The sequence below is a fragment of the Octopus bimaculoides genome, chromosome 3, assembly GCF_046866305.1.
Source record: "Octopus bimaculoides isolate indiv1 chromosome 3, ASM4686630v1, whole genome shotgun sequence".
In the NCBI taxonomy this organism is placed as follows: domain Eukaryota; kingdom Metazoa; phylum Mollusca; class Cephalopoda; order Octopoda; family Octopodidae; genus Octopus; species Octopus bimaculoides.
Genome location: NC_142930.1, coordinates 144,977,547 through 145,000,751, shown reverse-complemented (window position 1 = coordinate 145,000,751; position 23,205 = coordinate 144,977,547). Strand labels below are relative to the sequence as shown.

At 37.2% G+C, this 23,205-nt stretch overlaps 1 protein-coding gene across 3 annotated transcripts in view; it reads left to right on the top strand.

The window, feature by feature from the left end:
- LOC106883892 (uncharacterized) overlaps positions 1–23,205 on the top strand; it is a 461,066-nt gene that overhangs the window by 194,985 nt on the left and 242,876 nt on the right. Inside the window, exon 1 of one of the 3 annotated variants that reach the window (XM_089349762.1) lies at positions 17,305–17,485. The exons of the other annotated variants lie outside the window; for them this stretch is intronic. Coding sequence (XP_089205888.1) covers positions 17,366–17,485 — 120 coding nt within the window. The 5' untranslated portion in view covers positions 17,305–17,365. Of the gene's footprint in view, positions 1–17,304; positions 17,486–23,205 lie in introns of those variants that run through there. 3 annotated transcript variants of the gene reach the window in all.

Below are 23,205 nucleotides of genomic sequence, written 5' to 3'. Positions count from 1 at the left end.
ACCAAAAACTGAGCAAATATAAAGGTCTTGAAATAGAAATTAGCAAAATGTGGAATCTGAAGACGAAAACAATACCTATTGTCATAGGTGCCCTGGGAATGACAGTGAAACGGGCTGATTACTACCTAGCTCAGATACCAGGAAACCCCAAAATGGCTATCAAAAGGTAGTGCTCATGGAAACTGCTCATATCCTACGTAAAATACTGTCTATGTGATCTCAAATTTTAAAACAAACATAATTTTCTTATGGTTTCTTAAACATTCCCTATAACAACACTATGTACAAATCCAAATATATGGTACCCTAGGCATAACACCTATATGAACTTCTAACTTGTCTCTTGAGGTCTCTGGGTGAGACTTGGATCCAACTTGTACAAATGCAAAACAAAAGTCAAACATAAAATAATAATAATAATAATAATTATCCTTTCTACTAAAGGCACAAGGCCTGAAATTTGGGGGAGGGGACTAGTCGATTACATCGAACCCAGTGTTTTCACTGGTACTTAATTTACCAATTCCAAAAGGATGAAAGGCAAAGTCAACCTTGGAGGAATTTGAACTTAGAATGTAGCAACAGGTGAAATACCACTAAGCATTTTGCCTGGTGTACTAACGGTCCTGCCAGCCTGCTGCCTTCAATAATCATAATGATAATGATAATAATGGTTTCAAATTTTGGCACAAGGACAGCAATTTCAGGAGAGGGGTTAAGACAAGACATAGTTATTATTTTTGTCTTTGTCCCCATAAGTTAATGAAGTGATACTGCTAGATGGTACATGGATTGCTTACTATTTTTTGTTGTTGGTGGTGCTGGAGATGAATTGCTGTGTCTTAGCCAGTTGTAGCTTTTAGAGGAGATGTAGGCTCTAATGGTTCACTCCTGCTAATAAGGATAGGGCAGTTTTATTTGCTGATTCATGAATTGTCACCATAGAACTGACAGCTTTCCTGATTTGTTGTTGCTGTCTATTGTCTTTAAATTTTCTGAATAGAAAGCCTTCAAACAGATTTCCCTTGCACATTTATTGTAGCTGTGTTGTCTACCTCGGAGTCTAAGTTTTAAGGTTTTCGTCTTGACACTCTTTGCAGGACATAGTTCTGGTATTGTTTTATGATCTTGCAGGATCATGAGGACTTTTATGTCCATAGTGACCCCATCTGACAACATATTATCAAATGTCACATCTACACTGACCCCTACTCATATTGTGCTATGACGGTCACTGCTGACCAGGGCGCAATATTGCCATTAGTGGCTCTGATAATGTTTTCTTTCCCAAGTTCTCTAAAAACAGCTTATGACTAGGTATTGCCTGCTATTTGGGTTTGCTATTTTGTCACATCCTTTGTTTTTAAAATGGCACGTAGTACTCATGTGCCGTCCATGACTCAATGAAGGGTATTCCTCATAAAATATTTGCTGGTACTCTCTCCAAGTTTTGCTTGGAGGGGACCGTTGTTGCTGCTGCTGCTGCTTCTTCTCCTCCTCCTCCTCCAGTACAAAGCCAATAATTTTAGCTGGTGTTGGTTAGTTGATGGCATTAATTCCAATGCTCAAGTGGTACTTAATTTATTAGCCTTGAAAAGATGGCGGGACAAAGTCAATTTGGACAGAATTGAACCCAATGTAAACAGCAAGAAGAAATGCTACTAAGCATTCCGTCTGACGTGTTAACGATTCTATCAGCTTGCCATCTTTAATAATAACAATAAATAACAATAATAATAAAAATAATGCTAACAACAGCAGCAGCTTGTTGCTTTGATTAATATCTTGAATTACATATCTCATTAAATTAAATGTTGTTTCTAACATAAGAAGTTCTACTCTCTCGTTCCTTTTAGTGAAGGGTGGTGGTGTTACCCAAACAGTTGAGCATCTGTTGAAATAACTTAAGATATTTAGTTTCATCTCTCTCTCTCTCTCTCTCTCTCTCTCTCTCTCTCATTCCCTTCTTCTTTCTCTCTTTCACTATCTCTGTTTATCTGTCTGTCTCCCTCTTTTGTGTTCAAGTTCTGCTGTTATTGACCTTCATCCCTGGGGGTCAATAAATTCATATAATGGAGTTAATTCAATTGACTACTTCCATCCAATATGAATTTGTGGCCTTGTGCCAATGTGAGGAAAGAAATTAGGAGAAGTTACTAAAACGAAAGTGCTTGTTGCCATCATCTTCATTGTTATTGTCGTTATTATCATCGTTATCTTCATTTGAGATACAGTAGTATTTCGGCTGATCTCATTAATTTTTTTTGTCCTGCTTTTCCATTGTTATATTCCAAATTGTACCCTTTGCAAACCAATTACTTGGGGGGCTGTTTAAACCGTTTCTTTACATAATTTTCTTAATGAAGCTAATATGATAGTTTGTCTTGTTGGAAAGGTGAAGATCTATTAGTATCTTGATTAAGCACTTGTCTGATCTTCAATGTACCATTTGTCATCTTGACTTATAGCCATTACTGCTATAATACCAAGCTCTCTATTGACTGTATGATTGCAGTTGTTTAAATGTCTGAATGCCTGAGATGCATTATTGTTAATAAGGCAATAATTTTCTGGATTATTAACCAACGCTTTGGAGTGTTTATATGCAATATTTACATAGACACAAAGACAGCTGTGTGGTTAAGAAGTTTTGATATAATTTCATGTATATAAGAAGTATATAGTTTTGTGTTCAATCCCACTGTAGCACCTTGGTAAGTGTCTTATACTATATGGGTCCACCCAAAACTTGGGAGGTAATTTGGGAAACAGGTATTATGGGAAGCCTGCTCTGTTTGTGTGTGTGTGTGTGTGTGTGTGTGCTATTCCATGCTTGTCACTGGTTGAATGAAGCAGTGATGATGTTAACATTCGTTGCTGACACTATGACCATTATACAAAAACTGCAGAAATATATAGAGACAAAAAGAGACACAAGCAAAAAGAAAATTTATAGTAAAATAGGACACTCCAAACTTGAAAAATTGTAAAATTGAAAGACATTGTGAGAGACTGAACCCACTGAGGCCAGAGGTAGATGTTGAACCTCATGCCTTGATGGTGAATTATGTGGATGAAAAGGAGAAGATGAAGTGGTAAGTCGTAATTTAATTAGAAACTGTGAAAACTGTGAAAAACATTTGGTTGAACTTTTTAGTTTAAAAAAAGGAAAAAGAAAAATGTAAATCCTGTATGAACATTTGTTTAAAAAGTTTAAAATTGTTAGGTGGAAACGAAAAGGGAAGTCACAGTTTTGCCTTGGAGCAGGGCTAGAAATTGTTATGTAAAAGGTAAAGGTTTACAGGAAAAGGAATTCATGGTTTCATCTTGCAGCAGGAGCGAGATGGCTGTCTCATTTGCATTGTAATTTTATTGATTTCACATTCATTTTTTCATGTGTTTTTTGTTCTCGCATGTCTGTGTATGTCCTCTCTGTGTTTAGGCCTTGTGCCAGTAATAAAGAGTTAACCTCTAGCTGAACAATTATTCTGTGCTGATGAAAGGAAATAATCTGGAAATCGTGATACACAGCTATTGTTTTGAGCTGAGTGGGGGTGTTAGATTCCCTTGTTTGAAAATATAAGGACACAGATCATGTTGTATAGCCAGCTTGAGACAATGTCTCCTGGAGCTAAATTACAGCAGCATTCATCCTAAACCAGAACTGCCATGAGTGCTCTTATGTGGCACAGGCATGAATACTTTTTACATTGCCGGCCCTCGTTTAGCAAATGATGTTTTAATCATTCACCACATTTCATGAAGACATCAAGCTGCATTATCTAATATTCCACCATGTATAGGGATTTCTCTTCTTTTTCTTACTTTGGTAACATTTTTGAATCCACTCCGCATGCAGCACTGAAAATGAATTTTCATTCTAGAACTTATTTATAATGGTATTTCTATAACAAATGCATCGCATTATCAGCTTCATAGTTTCATTCATAGATATAATACATTTTCTGTAAGCCCATTTATTATATATGAATAGAGTAATTGGAAACTTGTTACTTTTATCTGTGAATAAATTACTGTCCATTTCAAACCTATACTTCATTTATCTTAGGAAGAACAGGTGCTGTTTATCTTCATTTAGTCTAGCAATCTACTGTTTCTACTTCTCCGTCATCTTGATGGTTACAATGATGTAATAATGTGTAATGATGACTAGTAAGGTGACAAGTTAGTGGAGCTGATAGAATGTTGGTTAGTGTATTGCCCTAACTTTTTTTTTCACTCTGTATTCAAATCCCAGTGGGGTTAATTTTGCCTTCGATCCTTTCAGAGTTGATTAGAAAAAACAATAAACAAGCTTGCTTTTCAACCATGTGATTTCTGGTTCAGTCCCATTGTGTGACACCTTGGGCAAGTGTTTTCTACTATAGCACCCAGGTTGGCCAATGTTTTGTGAATGAATTTGGTAAATGGAACCTACATTGAAGCTCTGGCGTTAGGAAGGGCATCCAGCTGTAGAAACTCTGCCAAATTAGATTGGAGCCTGGTGTTGCCATCCGGTTTCACCAGTCCTCAGTCAAATCGTCCAACCCATGCTAGCATGGAAAGCGGACGTTAAACGATGATGATGATGATACATATAGCCACTCCTACGCCTATATGTCATTATGTTCTGATTTCAAATTCTGCCGAGGTTGACTTTGCTTTTCATCTTTTTGGGGGTTGATAAATTAAGTACCAGTTGAGTACTGGGGTCAATGTAATCATCTTATCCCCTCCCCTAAAATTTCAGGCCATGTGCCTTTAGTAGAAAGGATTATTATCTCTGTGTATCCTACATATTTCCTACAAACTGGCTGAAATATCATGTAGATGTAACTATTGCAAATGTACTCCACTCTAAAGATGGAAAGCTAATTGTCTTGAAAATGATAAGCATATGCATACAGTTGTACTCCAAGAATTCAGTTACATATGAAAATTTCAGTGTTCCCTTATTACCTGCATCCCAGAATCATTAATATTGCAGTAATTTAACTATTTGAAATAATTGAAATGTTAATGGTTTTCCCTTATATTCTCAATTCCCAAATGCATCTATATAATATTTATCATTCTTTATTGAGCATTTGATTTTCAAATATTCACTTGTCTTGCTTACATATGGCTGGTAATTAAAATTAATTCAGGAATTGACATCGAATCCTGTCTCATTGTGAGCAAATAAGTCTTACCCCATAGAGCCTGTTATCAGAATCACCATAATGTTTAGATTATCTTTTAAACGATTGTTCAGCAAATTGATATACCTGTGTATTTGTCTGAATACAACTCCAATATCTCAGCTATCAAATTTCTGTCCCTTGTTTGCAACAGAGCACTTAATTTTACTCAGTATTGCTAATACTGTTAATCTTTTAATCTTTTGTTTGCAGTTAATCTTTTGTTGTTGATTGAAACTTTGAATTATCCACACACTGAATTATTGACACTAGCATGCTGTTTTTCAGAAGTTGTTTGCAATATTTACTAATGTTGGAAATACATTTTACTCCTTGAGATTGAGATTTTGAAGTTATAGTGAAGTAAATTTATCTTGATAACAACAACACCACCAACGACAATAATAATAATTCTGACTGGGTTTCACCTGCATGGTCATGCGCTGTTTATCTTGATATGAGACGATCATGTTATGGTCATGATGCATGTGCCTAGTGTACTCTTGTTAGACAGGTAGTCATGATGGGTATATTTGACTCCATATATTTGTATCACAATATCACTTTGGCATACACTGCTCTTTTACTCAATAATAATAATAATAATAATAATAATACATACAGATAGAGAAATTAAGGCCAATAGACCAGATGTAGTTGTCAAAGATCATGAAGGAAAAAAAATGCTTTCTAATTGATGTATCAATACCAGCAGATGACAACGTTTCCCTAAAAGAAATGGAGAAACTTTCAAAATACAAAGACCTGAAAATAGAGGTAACATGAATGTGGAATCTAAAAACAGAAACAATTTCTATCATAGTAGGCGCCTTAGGTATAATAAAAAAATATTCAGACAAATACATAACAAAAACACCAGGACTTACAAATATATATAACATACAGAAAATTGCACTACTGGGCACTGCACACATCCTACGCAAAACACTTTCAATACAGTAACCATAAGAGCATCACAGCAAACCACAGCACATACCCAAGGCACACAGAGCTGCACTCGGTAGTGAAGTGAAAGCACGTTATAAAAATAAAACTACAGAATAATAATAATAATAATAATAATAATAATAATAATAATAATAATAATAATAATAATGATAATAATAAATAATATCTAAGTGAATTCCAATTGTAACAAATTCAAGAATTAGACGAACTAGAAACACCTGCAGAAAAAGCTAAGCGCTTGAAAACCCGTGCTAAAATTGCTGCCTTAGCTATTATGACTGAAAAATGGCATGGAAAACCTCTCAATGGCAAATACCCAAAGAGAGCGAATAATGCAGATATTGACAAAGCCCTTACCCACCAATGGTTAATGGCCTCTGGTTTGAAATCAGAAACAGAGGGGTTTATCATAGCAGCCCAAGATCAATGCCTACCTACAAAGAACTACCAGGCCAACATATTAAAGAATGGCAGCTCCCCATTATGTCGTATATGCCAACAACAAAATGAGACCATCGATCATGTTGTCTCCATGTGCAGTCTGCTTGCGCCTACAGAGTATCTCAACAGGCATGATAGAGCTGCACAATATATTCACTGGGTAATATGCAAAAACCTGGACTTGCCCCATGATAAAAACTGGTGGGAACACAAACCACCCCCAATACTTGAAAATGATCACATCGCACTCCTCTGGAACTTCACCATTCAGACTGACAGAAAGATAGACGCAAATAGGCCAGACATCATACTGAAAGACTTCAGACAAAAATCATGCCTCCTCATTGATATGACTGTCCCAATCGATATAAACGTATCTGTCAAGACCTACCAAAAACTGAGCAAATATAAAGATCTTGAAATAGAAATTAGCAAAATGTGGAATCTGAAGACGAAAACAATACCTATTGTCATAGGTGCCCTGGGAATGACAGCGAAACGGGCTGATAACTCCAAAATGGCTGAAGTTCAAAAGATAGTGCTCATGGGAACTGCCCATATCCTACGTAAAATACTGTCTATGTGATCTCAAATTTTAAAGCAAACACATAATTTTCTTATGGTTTCTTAAACATTCACTTGAACAAAACTGTACAAATCCAAATATATGGTACCCTAGGCATAACACCTACATGAACTTCTAACTTGTTGTCTCTTGCGGTCTCTGGGTGAGACTTGGATCCAACTTGTACAAATGCAAAACAAAAGTCAAACATAAAATAATAATAATAATAATAATAATAAAGATAAATTGGAGCCTAAAAACAGAAATGATCCCTATAATAATAGGTGCATTAGGTATGATTAAAAAATATTCAGACAACTACATAACCAAAACATCAGGACTTACAAATATATATAACATACAGAGAATGGCACTACTAGGCACCGCACACATCTTATGTAAAGCACTTTCAAAACAGTGAAATTAAAAGCGCCACGACAAACTACACACAGAGCTGCGCTTGGTAGTGCAGTGAAAGTACATGATAAAAAATAAGACTACTGAATAGTAGTAATAATAATAATAATAGTTTCAAATTTTGGCACAATATCAGTGATTTCTAGGGTAGAGGGAAGTTGATTACATCGACCCCGGTGCTCAACTGGTACTTATATCAAACCTGACAAGATGAAAAGCAGATTCATCCCTGGCAGAATTTGAAACTCAGGACGTAAAATCAGAAGAAATGTCGCTAAGTCTCTTTCTTGGCATGATGATGATTCTGCCAGCTGCCGCCAATAATAATAATAATAATAATAATAAGAAGAAGAAGAAGAAGAATAACAATGATAATAATAAATATCCTGATGTAGTACCAGGCAGTGGCTGTCATAGCTTCTGGTCTTAACTGATTGGAAGTGTTATCATGTATATGTTTTACTCATTTCAAGCTCATCCAGTCTCTCTCTCTCTCTCTCTCTCTCTCTCTCTCTCTCTCTCTATCTCTCTCTCTTTCTCTCTCTTTCTCTCTCTTTCTCTCCACCTCTCTCTCTATATAAACAATGTCAAAGTAGCTGTTCTCTCTTGCTTTCTCTTTCAAGTTTTATGTACATTGTTTTGTTTTGGTATAAAAGATGGGCTACAGCAAATATTCTGCTCAATACCATAGGTCTGCTTGTCAGTTGCTTGACATTAACCAGTTGAGCATGACCCTTGGTGGCTGACGATACGTGCATCTCTGATCAGAAGCTGAAGTAGTGGGGGAACATCATAGCCATGTGTTGGGGTTTGAATAATTCACCTCTGGAAACATGAGTGTTTCATTCAACATCCTTAAACAAACCTTTTTCAGGGACATTTCGTGCTGGATGGGCTACTCAACTTGAGGAGAATTCTAACTGGGTCCCACCTGCAAGGTTATGTGCTGTTTATCGTGACATAAGATCACTGTGTCACACACATATGGTTGTGATGCATGTGCCTGTTGCATTCTTGTCAGATGGATAGTCATAATGGGTATATTGGGCTTCGTATATTTGTGCCCCAGTGTTACTTTGAGGCATGCATTGCTCTCTCACTCAATGATAATAAATATGATGATAATAATAATAATCATAATAATGACAATAATATATAAAAAAGGCACTCAACTTAAAAGTGTTTATGTTCTTATTGAGTATGGATAATCTAAGTACACAAAGTGCTGAGTAGATAACTATAGTGATATTAATGGTGATAATGAGTGTCTTTGTGAAACTGTTGGACATCTGAGTATATCTGAGCAGATCTTAGTTTAATTTTAGTTTTTGGAAAGGTTAGTCTTTTGAGGGATTAGTTAGCAGGTTCAGCATATGATGGGCTTCTTTTAATTTCTGTTTACCAAATCTACCCACAAGCCTTTGGTTAGCCCAAGGTTACGGAAGAACACACTTGTCCAAGGTGCCACGCAGTGGGACAGAACCCAAAACCACATGGTATGGAAGCAAAGTTCTTAACCTCACAGCCATGCCTGCATCTATATATTACTTCTGCATAAATTTTAAATAAAGTGAGAAATCAATAGAATCATCCTGGTTTCATAAAATTGTTAAAAGTAAAAGCACCAAATGTGCAAACTGGCAAAAACTTCAAAGCAAAATGCAGTAGGATTGTTCTACCAATAAGGTGATATATTTCTAATTCCGTAGAAGAATGAATGAGAGTCATTAAAAATTTAATACCTTTTGAGATTCTAGTGGAAGTAACTACACCTGAGAATTGACACCACATCTTACTAATATTTCGCTTTCTATGCTATGGTATTTGCTACTAACTATGTACAAAAGGAAGTGTTGTCATATTGCCAAAGACTGCATCTTTTGATTCAAATATATAACACCAGCATCACCATCGCCACCATCACTGGAACCACACAGACATTTGGTACCTTTAGTGGAGTCTGTTCATATTGTACACGTTTCAAAACCATTCTTTTCATTTCTAAGCACTTCATTTCAAGTTCATCCAATCTCTCTCTCTCTCTCTCTCCACCTCTCTCTCTCTCCACCTCTCTCTCTCTCCACCTCTCTCTCTCTCCACCTCTCTCTCTCTCCACCTCTCTCTCTCTCCACCTCTCTCTCTCTCCACCTCTCTCTCTCCACCTCTCTCTCCACCTCTCTCTCTCTCCACCTCTCTCTCTCTCAACCTCTCTCTCTCTCTCCACCTCTCTCTCTCTCCACCTCTCTCTCTCTCCACCTCTCTCTCTCCACCTCTTTCCACCTCTCTCTCCACCTCTCTCTCTCTCTCTCCACCTCTCTCTCTCTCTCCACCTCTCTCTCTCTCTCCACCTCTCTCTTTCTCTCTCCACCTCTCTCTCTCTATAAACAATGTCAGAGTAGCTGTTCTCTCTTGCTTTCTCTTTCAAGTTTTATTTTCTGCAACTATATAACAAGATATAACGTCTCTTTGGTTAAAATGATAGACTACTGATCACAAGATCATACGTTCAAACCCTACTACTGCAGCCATTGTGTTACACACCTGAGCTGTCCAAATAATCCTGATTGCTCCAATTTACTTGACTGTTTTACTCTTTTACTTGTTTCAGTCTTTTGACTGTGGCCATGCTGGAGCACCGCCTTTTAGTCGAGCAAATCGACCCTAGGACTTATTCTTTAGAAGCCTAGTACTTATTCTATCGGTCTCTTTTGCCGAACCGCTAGGTTACGGGGACATAAACACACCAGCATCGGTTGTCAAGCGATGTTGGAGGAACAAACACACACATACAAACATACACACACACATACATATATATATATACATATATACGACGGCCTTCTTTCAGTTTCCGTCTACCAAATCCACTCACAAGGCTTTGGTCGGCCCGAGGCTATAGTAGAAGACACTTGCCCAAGATGCCACGCAGTGGGACTGAACCCAAGACCATGTGGTTGGTAAACTAGCTACTTACCACACAGCCACTCCTACGCCTGTAAAAAAATAAAAAATCAAAATCAAAAAAAAAAAAAATGTTCCACTTCTATTTCGCTGTAGAGTATCCGGCAATTAAAAAGCTATATAGCTATAAAAACTGATACCCAGTCAAAAAGCATCTTAGTAAGAAACACATAATAAATTGAATACAAAAGCATTATAAATATAAACGTGTAAAAGAAAGGCATATAGATGATTCCCTTATGTTATTTTCCTCTCCCAAATCAGAAACATCCAGAGATTGGTAATTAGCTATTCTAACTTCAGGTAAAGGTATAATCGTTGTTTTTGGGTGAAACATTGTGAAATTGTTTCTCTTCTCAGCTTTCTTCAGATCCATGGGAGCAATGTAATCTAACAGGACTTTGCTTAATTATATGATGTCTTTAATGTGTTTCACAACTGGATTGCACCGTGCATGCTTTTGATGTCCATTTATTGCTAGGGAACTGGGCCTTTGAAAATACGATTACTTTGTGCAGAGGTACAATGCAAACACAATTAAGGCTAATCCTTTGTTTTTAGTTTCTCTGGAGTATGGAAGAGTGAAGTATGAAGTAAAGGCATGTAGCTAAGTGGTTAAAGTATTGCATTCACGACTGTAGGATTATAGTTTCAATTCCCAGACTGGGCAGTGCATTGTTTTCTTGAGCAAAACACTTCATTTCACATTGCTCAAATCCACTCTGTTGTAAGTTTATCCTGGGAAGTTAATCTTGTAATGGTCCGGTGTCCCATTCAGGAGAAGTGTTGTAATTGTTGTTACTTATATGCCATAAAAACAGGGTTAATCTCTGGCTCTATGACTCTTAGGGCTCATGAAGGCCTAAAGGAAAATAAAAAATACCTGTGACCTTTGCTTTTTATTCTCAATAAATGCAGTCTTCTAGCCTTAGATCTTTTGTTGATGATAAGAAAGTAGATTAAGAATTAGAAATGAATCCTATGACCCCCCACCTTCACTGTTTTCCATGCCACTCCAAAATTGTAGTTGTTCTTCTCTTAGCTTATTCTTGCTGCAATAGTGGCAACATGAAATTCTTTCATCCTCTAGCTCTGATAAAATATTTGAGAAAAAATATATTAAAATATCTCATCTGTTGAAAATCCATATTTCTTGGAACTGAAGATGGCGCTGCATTTAAATTGGTGTAATGCTTGCATTGTTCAATTAAATGGAGCCACTTGAAACGGTTGTATTGCACTAATACTCGACATCTTGTTACTTATTTTGATTTCATTCTCCTAACTTCAAGCTGTGTGGATAATATCAGACTGACTTGGTGCCTCAACTTAAGTGCCTACTTCAACTGAATCTTAATTATTTCTTTTATATATATATATATATATATATATATATATATATATATATAAATAAAACTAAACATAAGAAGCATCACTTGTGGTGTGCAAGAGAGACGATTGCGCTGGTTTGGACATGTGGTGAGAATGAATGAGGATAGCTGCATGATAAAGTGCCACACCCTAACAGTTGAGGGAACCCTTGGAAGAGGTAGGCCCAGGAAGACCTTGGCTGAGGTGGTGAGGCAAGACCTTCGAACATTGGGCCTCGCCGAGGCGATGACTACTGACCGAGACCTTTGGAAATGTGCTGTGCGTGAGAAGACCCGACAAGCCAAGTGAGATCGTTGCCAGTGCCCCTGGACTGGCTCTTGTGCGGGTGGCACATAAGATGTACCATCTTGAGCGTGACCGTTGCCAGTACCGCCTGACTGGCCTTTGTAGGGTTTTCGAGCGAGATCGTTGCCAGTGCCCCTGGACTGGCTCTTGTGAGCGTGGCACATAAAAGACACCATTTCGAGCGTGGCCATTTTCGTGCGGGTGACACGTAAAAGCACCCACTACACTCTCTGAGTGGTTGGCGTTAGGAAGGGCATCCAGCTGTAGAAACTCTGCCAAATTAGATTGGAGCCTGGTGTTGCCATCCGGTTTCACCAGTCCTCAGTCAAATCGTCCAACCCATGCTAGCATGGAAAGCGGACGTTAAACGATGATGATGATGATGATGATATATATATATATATATATATATATATATATATATATATATAAATATATATATATGTATATATATATCTTCAACCACGGTAGTGTTGAATTGAATATATTCTTAAGTCCACCATTTTGTCAATCACAGCAGCTTCCAAGCTTCACCACTTATTCAGTTCTCAACTAAGTTGCAAACTGTTAACAGTTTTAAGGAGGACACCTCCTCAGCTACACTTTGGCATAAATAATTTGAGATTTGGTTCAGTAGAAAAAAAGTTACATCAAAATATCTGTGACCTCAAGGGGGGCAGTAAAGCACCTATTCACTTTGATGCAATATTTTAAGTAAAAAGTTTCTTATTCTTTACTTTACTAGTAGTCATAGCTTGTCCTCTACCTTTATAGGTGTAATAACTTGTTCTGTACTTTTCCAGATTTATAATCTTAAGAATATTACTTTCCATGCTTGTATTTTTCCATCTAATATATATAATTAGTATATAGAAATAAATCATCCAGAAAGGTACTGTACAAGCACTCAAGTATAGTCCAGGTTTAGGCTAACCTCATCAAGTAGTAAGAAGCACTTAGGATTACTTAGGGCAAGCAATCTCACTGTAATTCATCTGATGGGAAAATCCTGAGTTTGCTTCATTGGATTATGAATATCTGCAAATCCAAAACAATTACAAATAATATAGAGACTAGTACAAACTGAAAGAAAGATTATGAAGATGTACCAGTTTCCATATTCTTTGTAATTGTTATATATATGTGTGTGTATATTATATATATACATACATACATAGATATATATATCATCATCATCATCGTTTAACGTCCGCTTTCCATGCTAGCATGGGTTGGACGATTTGACTGAGGACTGGTGAAACCGGATGGCAACACCAGGCTCTAGTCTGATTTGGCAGAGTTTCTACAGCTGGATGCCCTTCCTAACACCAACCACTCAGAGAGTGTAGTGGGTGCTTTTATGTGTCACCCGCACGAAAACGGCCACGCTCGAAATGGTGTCTTTTAAGTGCCACCCGCACAAGCCAGTCCAGGGGCACTGGCAACGATCTCGCTCGAAAATCCTACGGGAGCCAGTCAGGCGGTACTGGCAATGGCCACGCTCAAAATGGTGCATCTCATGTGCCACCCGCACAAGAACCAGTCCAGGGGCACTGGCAACGATCTTACTTGGCTTGCCGAGTCTTCTCACGCACAGCACATTTCCAAAGGTCTCGGTCAGTAGTCATCGCCTCGGTGAGGCCCAATGTACGAAGGTCTTGCCTCACCACCTCAGCCCAGGTCTTCCTGGGCCTACCTCTTCCACGGGTTCCCTCAACTGTTAGGGTGTGGCACTTTATCACGCAGCTATCCTCATCCATTCTCACCACATGTCCATACCAGCGCAATCGTCTCTCTTGCACGCCACAACTGATGCTTCTAATGTTCAGCTTTTCTCTCAAGATACTTACACTCTGACGGGTATTCACATTGACATTACACATCCAACGGAGCATACTGGCTTCATTCCTTGCGAGCTTACGTATGTCCTCAGCAGTTACAGCCCATGTTTCACTGCCATGTAGCATGGCTGTTTGTACGCATGCGTCATACAGTCTGCCTTTTACTCTGAGTGAGAGTCCCTTTGTCGCCAGCAGGGGTAAGAGCTCTCTAAACTTTGCCCAGGCTATTCTTATTCTAGCAGCTACACTTTCAGCGCACCCACCCCCACTACTAACTTGGTCGCCCAGATAGCGAAAGCTATCGACTACCTCTAGTTTTTCACCCTGGAATGAGATAGAAGTTGTTTCCTGTTTGTTTACAGTCTTTATTGCACCTGAACATCTGCCACAAACAAAAACTAACTTGCTAGTTAACCTGCCTTTGATGTTGCTGCACCTCTTATGTGTCCATAGCTTCCACCGGGTACATCTTATAGAGTTACTACCTACTCCTTTTCTACATACTGAGCAGGGCCATCTACCTGAAGGGGTTTGTGTTTTATCTACCTTCCTACTTATTAGGATTTTGGTTTTAGCTAGGTTGACTCTAAGGCCCTTCAATTCTAGACCTTGCTTCCACACCTGAAACTTCTCCTCTAGTTCTGATAGTGACTCCGCAATTAGGGCAAGGTCATCAGCATAGAGGAGCTCCGAGGGGCAACCTGTCTTGAACTCCTCTGTGATTGCCTGGAGGACTATGATAAATAAGAGGGGGCTGAGGACGGAACCTTGGTGGACCCCTACCTCTACCCAGAATTCATTGCTGTACTCATTTCCAACGCTCACCTTACTGGCAGCATCTCTGTACATGGCTCGCACAGCTCTCACTAACCATTCTTCTATCCCAAGTTTCCTCATTGACCACCAGATAAGGGATCGGGGGACCCTGTCAAAGGCTTTCTCCATGTCAACGAAAGCCAGGTACAGAGGTTTATCCTTAGCTAGGTATTTCTCCTGCAACTGTCTCACTAGAAATAAGGCATCAGTAGTGCTTTTACCTGGCACGAACCCAAACTATATATATATATATATATATATAAAATACAGTGTACATTTAAACACACCAGAGATGTCCTAATATGGACATCTAACCTGCTAGAAGCAGCAGTCAAAACTCCACACCACAAATTAGGGATAATTTCGAAAGGGAATGAAAAATAAAAACATTTACCATCATATATATATATATATATATATATATATATATATATATATATATATATATAGAGAGAGAGAGAGAGAGAGAGAGAGAGAAAGAGAGGATGTCTCTCCTACAAAATTAAGTCAGTGTTTATTAAGATAGATTTCATTTTTCAAAATTTAATAGAATCTACTGACGGAATTAAATTTTTTTTATAAAACACCTGTTTCCAAACTGATGACTGTTCTGGTGTAATCTTTGCTGATAACGCAAAGCAATGGAGTTTCAAATATCAAGGAACATCTTGCTTGGTATGTGTATACATTCTTGTTCAACAGCCCCCTTCAATTTACCAACTGTTGCCAGTTTTGTACCAAAAAATTAATCATTTAAGTATCCTCATAATAAATCTAGCAGTGTGAGGTTTAGTGAATATAGAAGCGTATTCTACTGAACTTCTTCATTCAATCCTTCTTTTAAGGCAAAATCTCTGCTTGCTGGAAATAAAACTCCACATCTTCAAAATCCTCTTGAATGCTTTTCATAACAGATTGTTGCAGCTGGTTTATGTGAATAGGACCACTGTACCATCAAAAGTAGTGAAAGCACGTGGCTCAGTGGTTAGAGTGTTGGCTCACAATCATGGGGTAGTGAGTTCGATTCCTTGACCAGGCTGTGTGTTGTGTTCTTGAGCAAGACATTTTATTTCATGCTATTCCAGTTCACTCAGCTGTAGAAATGAGTTGCGATGTCACTGGTGCCAAGATGTATTGGCATTTACCGTTCCCTTGGATACCGTCAGTGGCATGGAGAGAGGAAATAAGAATTGACTTACACTGTGTTGACTCATGGAACACATTTAAGTATAGAAAATGCACATACAAGTGCAGGAGTGGTTGTGTGGTAAGTAGCTTGCTTACGAACCACATGGTTCCGGGTTCAGTCCCACTGTGTGGCACCTTCAGCAAATGTCTTCTACTATAGCCTCGGGCCGACCAAAGCCTTGTGAGTGGATTTGGTAGACGGAAACTAAAAAATGCCTGTCGTATATATGTACATATGTATGTGTGTGTGTATGTCCCCCCCCCCCAAACATCGCTTTACAACCGATGCTGGTGTGTTTAGGTCCCCGTAAAATTAGCAGTTCAGCAAAAGAGACTGATAGAATAAGTACTAGGCTTACAAAGAATAAGTCCTGGGGTCGATTTGATTCGACGAGAGGCGGTGCTCCAGCATGGCCGCAGTCAAATGACTGAAACAAGTAAAAGAATGCAAATGATGATAGTGATGTTGGTAATGTTATATTTTATTTACTTCCCTTTTGGAGGAGGTAGCAGTTGATTATATCATTGCTGGTACTCGAACGGTACTTTTATTTTATCAAACTTAAAAGAACGAAAAACAAAGTTCACATTGGTGGGATTTGAACACAGAACATTGAGAGCTCGGATAAATAAGACAAGACAGTTTAACTGATGCTCTAATGATTCTGCCAATTCACTGTTTTAATAGTAATAATGATTATAATAGCTTTGATGATGACAGTGACGACAATGATGATTATGGTGATGATGAGGCGGAGGAGGAGGGGGGAGGAGGAGGAGGGGGAGGGGGGAGGAGGAGGAGGAGAATGATGAGTTCTTTTATCACTTTAATAATAATGATTTCTATGCAACAATAATGATAGTAAGAATGATGATGAAGATGATGATGATGATAATAATGATAATAATAATAATAATCATAATAATAATAAAAATAATGATACATAAAAATAACATGTAATTATATTGATTTGAAATGATTACGAAGACAATAGCTAAAATAACAGCAACATAAACACATCTGTTGTAAAGGAACAAAATGCAGAACAATAACAGAAGACCGATGATAACCTTTGTTGTCTCTAATAAACCAATTGAATTTCTTCTTTTTCCTTAGTTACGTTCCAGCGATAGTAAACTCTGAATATGACTTAACCTTGACTGGCTGTTTTGAAATGATTACATGATTTATATGGTTATTTGGTTTAGACGCAAATTCATTCTCTTTATTTATTTACACATACATATATACATTTGTCAACAATTGCGTTCTTTCAGTAGTCTGTTTGTTGCCAACATACACGTCAGAAATGCAGAGAGTTTTCCATCATTTCTTTCTATTAGGTTACATATTTCAAACAATTTTTCTCTACCCATGCTGCGTAACTTTAGAAACCTTTCTGACACCAAATTATAAGACAGATAATTGGGTAATTTTATTTTATATTTTTATGCTTTCCTTTTCTCTGTAATGTTTTGTTGTCACTATTGTTGTGCTGTTATTATTATTATTACATAGATTCCAACGTTTTTGTTCTCTTCCTGTTATATATTCAGTCTCTTAGGCAGTACAACAATGCTGCTCTGCTGAACTATGTTCAGAAGAATTCATAAAATGCAAAAATAGATGGCAAAATCAGTGTGTTGTGAGGTGGTGGAATTTGTTGGAGAATGAGACAATTTAGAAACATGGATTTAGTGCCCTAAGCTAGGCACATAACCGACTATACTTGCTGCAGTATACCTGACTGATGGAAAACAGCCCCCCACAAATTCATATGTTGAGGTTGAGTTAGTTGGGCATCCAGCTGTGACAACAAATGCTTAGATAAAATCCCATTCCACTCGCGCAAGCTTGGATAATCAATTATTTTAAACCCATAAATATATGAGGACCAGAACAAGTAAGGATTGAAAGTGGGAAAGGAATTATTTTATTGAAGTGGGGGAACGAGCAGAATGGATAGGAAGTTAAAATAAGAAAAAAGATAGCTATCGACAGTTTATGTATTTACTTTTGTCTCACTGAGCTCAAATCTTGATAGTGTTTTGAGAAAGTGAATATTAAGCCTACAATGTAAATGGACACCATAAAGTTAGCATTTTCTTCTACACCTCTTAGTGCTTTTACTTCACTTTAATAAAGAAGATAACTATAACCTGAAGTGTTAGATCTTCTTCTGTTCCTATCGTTTGGTGTATTTACTTTCAATGTACACATTCTTTGATATTGTTTATGTTTCATATTTTCATGATATTTTTTTCACCATGTGTTTCAATAGTCTGACTTTGTATATTATCTATTTATGCATAAGTCACCTCCTTACATCATAATCTTTTTCGTTTACTTCAATTTCATTTTTTTTTTTTTTTTGGTTATCTACCAACAATGTATTTAGATTAATTCAATTGATTATACTGCTCACAACAAACCTCTCCTTTTCATCATCATCATCGTCGTCATCATCATCATCATCATCATCATCATCATCATCATCATCATCATCATCATCGTCATCATCATCATCATCATCATCATCATCATCGTCATCATCATTTTAATGCCCTCTTTTTCATGCTTTCATGGGTTGGATGGAATTTGTTGAGGTACACTTTCCACAGCTGGATGCCCCTTTTTCTGTTATCAACCCTAATTGGGCCCTAAGCAAACCTCAATCAGACAAGTCATTACTGGCCTTCTTATGTAGTTGGCCATGTCTGAGAGAAAAAGCAGTGCCTGCATGCTTTAGAAATGCTTTGAGAAAGGTGAGACTGATATTAATGTTCTGTTTAAACTGTTGCAAGTTGACACTTCAAGAAAGACATGAGCAGATGTAGAATTCCAGAGGCAGCTGACCTTCAAATGGAGAAAAATGGTTAGTGCAGGCTCAAGGTTTGGCTGGACACAACACAAAAGATGAGGGAAGGAGAAATTAATAAGTCAGGAATGCTTGAGAAGGAATAGCACAAGTTCAACCAGGTACAAAAACTGAGGTCATAATTGATTTAACAGTAATGAGAAAGAGAGGAAACAGTTTGCTTGTTGACTAAAGGCTGGAGCATGTTAATGAGTGATTATATGCCAATCAGTCATTCAAAAATTTCTGAAGGACCCGTACGGGTTTACTAAGAAGCTGTTCACTGAAATGAAGAGTGGCACTTTATCGTGTATGAAGGAAGAATTGGATGCTCATATCAAAGACACCTACAGTGATCCACACACCGTAACAGCCACTGCCACCTCTACATGGTCTAAAGCATCTCTTAGAACCTGATATCGAATTTCAAATTGGGGACTTGTGTCAGCTAGAAATGTTTTGTGGGATAAGGCAATAGTTCATTACATAGATTCCAAAGAACCCTGAGAGGATAAGAGGCAAAGTTGGTTTTGGTAAGTTTTGAACTCGGTGATTTTTAACTTTGGTATGAGATCACACATATATAGGAAAGAGATGAAATCAACTCCAGCATCAGTTTGAAACCTTTTGTTCTTTTTTTTTATATTGACTCCAATGGTCTAAAAGACGAAGTTGATCTTGGTGAGATTTCAACATAAGGAATGAAAAGTGAAGAATATGTGGATATCGGAAAAGAATGGCTTACAGGCAGACAGAAGACAAAAGACATGAAAATGAAAGAAATGATAACCAGGTGGTATTGAATGCACAAACAAACAAACAAACAAAACAAACAGACACAGAAAACAAGAAGCAGCTCAGTTATAAACCAAAAGAACAACAATTAAGGGAGAGAGTATTAAACGCTTCGTGACTTTGGCGAAGGAATAAAAGGAAAGTTGAGTGGTGGCAGGAGTGGTAGGAACTGGAAATGGTTAAAGAAGACATGAATGGAAAAGAAGAAGGAAAAAAAAAAACGATAACTCATTAATTAGATATAAGTTTAAAAAAAATTGTGGAATAGCTATTCAACTGTTTGTTTGTAAGATTATTGCTGGTGGTTGGAGAGGTTGAGAGAGAGGAGGAGAACAAGAGTAAAAGAGGGAGTGAACAAGAGAAAGAGAGTGTGTGTGAATGTGAAAGTTTAAGATAAACATCTTGAGACCTCTTAGAGATTATTGGTTTACAATGTTTCTTGGTTGAATAGAAAAAGTATCACAATATTATATTGCCAATAGCTGTCTGAAACAAACAATGATTTCTGACTTTGGTGCAAGACCTCAACAAATGTTTGCAGTTTGATAACATCAATTAAATCAGTCTCCATACTGATATTTGACTGGTATTTCTTTTCTCGACCCTAGGTAGGATGACTGGCATAGTCGACCTGGGTGTAATATGAAGTCAGAGCAAAATGAGTTCATTCTTAACATCATCCCTGGTTCTCAACTAATACATATTTTGTTGATCCTGAAAAGATGAATGGCATAAAGCTGGAAGAAATGCCAAATGCCACTTGGCTTGCTAATGATTCTGCCAGCTTGCCATGTTTGTACAATAATGATAACCCTTTCTGCTGTAGGCACAAGGCCTGAAATGCAGGGTGATAGGGCCACTTGATTATATTGACTCCAGTGATCAAATGGTATAATTTCATCAACCCTGAAAGGATGAAAGACAAATTTGAACTCAAAATATAAAGGTGTGTGAAATGCTGCTAAGCATTTTTCTCCAATAAAAAAAACAAAACAAAAAAAAAAACTGGTTCTGTCAGCTTTCTCTCATAATAATAATAATGACTTCAAATTTTGGCATTAGGGCAGAGTAAATCAATTATATTGACCTTCAGAGCCCAACTGGTATTTATTTTATCGACCCCAAAAAAATGAAAGGCAAAGTTGACCTCAGCAGAATTTGAACTCAGAATGTAAAGACAGACAAAATGCTACTAAGCATTTTGTCTGGTGTGCTAATGGTTCTGCCAGCTCACCACCTTAATAACAATAATAATAATAACAATAATAATAATAATAATTATGATTTCAAATTTTGGAACAAGGCCAGCAATTTCGGAGAGGGGTTGAGTTGATTACATTAACCCCAGCTATCAACCGATACTTATTTTATCGACCCTGAAAGGATGAAAGGCAATGTTGACAATGGTGGAATTTGAACTCAGAACATAAAGAAAGATGAAATGCCGCTAAGAATTTTGCCTGACATGTTAATGATTCTGCTAGTTCATCATCATCATCATCATCATCATCATCATCATCATCATAATAATAATAATAATAATAATAATAATAATAATAATAACAACAATAATAACAATAACGATAACAATAACAACAACAACAACAACAACAACGACAATAATAATAATAATAATAATAATAATAATAATAATAATAATAATAAAAAAAAAAGATCTGGAAATAGAGGTAATAGTAGGTGCATTAAGTATGATAAAAAAAAAATATTCAGACATATAAATAACAAAAACACCAGGGCTAACAAGTATATATAACATACAGAAAATAGCACTACTAGGCGCTGCACACATTTTACATAAAACACTTTCAATACAGTAAAAATAAGAGCATCACAGCAAACCACAGCACATACCCAAAGCACACAGAGCTTTCCTTGGTAGTGCAATGAAAGCACGTGATAAAAATAAAACTACTGAATAATAATAATAATAATAATCCTTTCTACTAAAGGCACAAGGCCTTCAAATTTTGGGGGGAGGGGACTAGGCAATTGCATTGACCCCTGTGTTTCACTGGTGCTTAATTTATTGACCCCCAAAAAGATGAAAGGCAAATTCTACCCTGGTAGATTTTGAACTCAGAATGTAAAGACGGACGAAATACCACTAAGCATTTCACCCAGTATGCTAATGATTCTGCCAGCTCACTGCCTTTATGATAATAATGATATTAATATCAGTAATTTCTTGCATAAGCACAAGACCTCAAATTGAGATGTAAGGGACAGTTGATTATGTGAACTCCTGTTCTTGGACTTTATTTTACAAACTGATAATAACAGAAGCAATTTTCATTTTGCCTTAATGAGAAGGTAAATGTATAATAGTATTATTAAATAACAACTCATCAATAACTGGCTATTAAGATATGGGAGAGGTGATAAAAGCAATTTCCTATTCGTAAGAAAATAAATTTCTTTGTTTTCAAGCTGTGAAGTATATATATATATAGTATGTCATTGGCTAGACCAACCTTACTGGTGTATTAGTAACATCAATGATATACTATAGCATTAAGGTTAGATTGCTAAGTCACTAACCACATGTAGGAACTAAATGAGTGAGTGATTGTCTATCATCATTGTCATCTTTATCATCATTGTCACTATAATCATCATTGTTTAAGATTCCTTTTTCCATTAGTCTGACCGTAATTAATGAGCTAGACGACTGCGCTGATTTTTAATACCTACTTTGCATGGTTTCTACTGCTTGATAACCCTCCTAATGTCAGCTACTGAAAAATCTAATAGAGGAACTGGAAGAAGTGTCTTGCCAGAAAGGTGAATACATGGTTTTTCCCTGCTGGAGAGAGAGGGAGAGAAAGAGAAAAAGAGAGATACAGAGAAAGAGGAAAATGGTGAGAGTATCTTTGAAGTACATAGAGAAAATAAAAGAGAAAATAGGAACGGTGGAACAAAATGGGTGGGTGAGTAGGTAAGTGTGTTAGAGTGGAAAAAGTGTGATGTGGCTGTGTGCTAAGAAGCTTGCTTCTCAATTACATGGCTCTAGGTTCAACCCCACTGCATGGCACCTCGGGCAAATGTCTTCTATCATAGCCTATGGCTGATCAAAGCCTCATGAGTCAATTTGGGAGATGGAAACTGAAAGATGCCTGTCGCATATATATATATGTGTGTGTGTGTGTGTGTGTGTGTCGTTGTACTTTTGTTTGTACCCCGCCACCACTTGACAGCTGGTGTTGGTGTGTTTACATTCCTGTAACTTTAGCAGCTCAGCGAAAGAGACTGATAAAATAAATACCAAGTTTGAAAACAAAAATTCATGAGATCAACTTATTCAATTAGAAATTCTTCAAGGTGGTGCCCCAGCATGGTCACAGTCTAATAACTGAAACAAGTAAAAGATAAAAACCAAGAATTGGTGATGCAGTTTGTTGAAGAGAATGTGAAGGAAATCGGAATGAGTTTAGGAAGAGGTCAAATCTACTGTAGGTTTTTTATTGTTTAATTGGTTA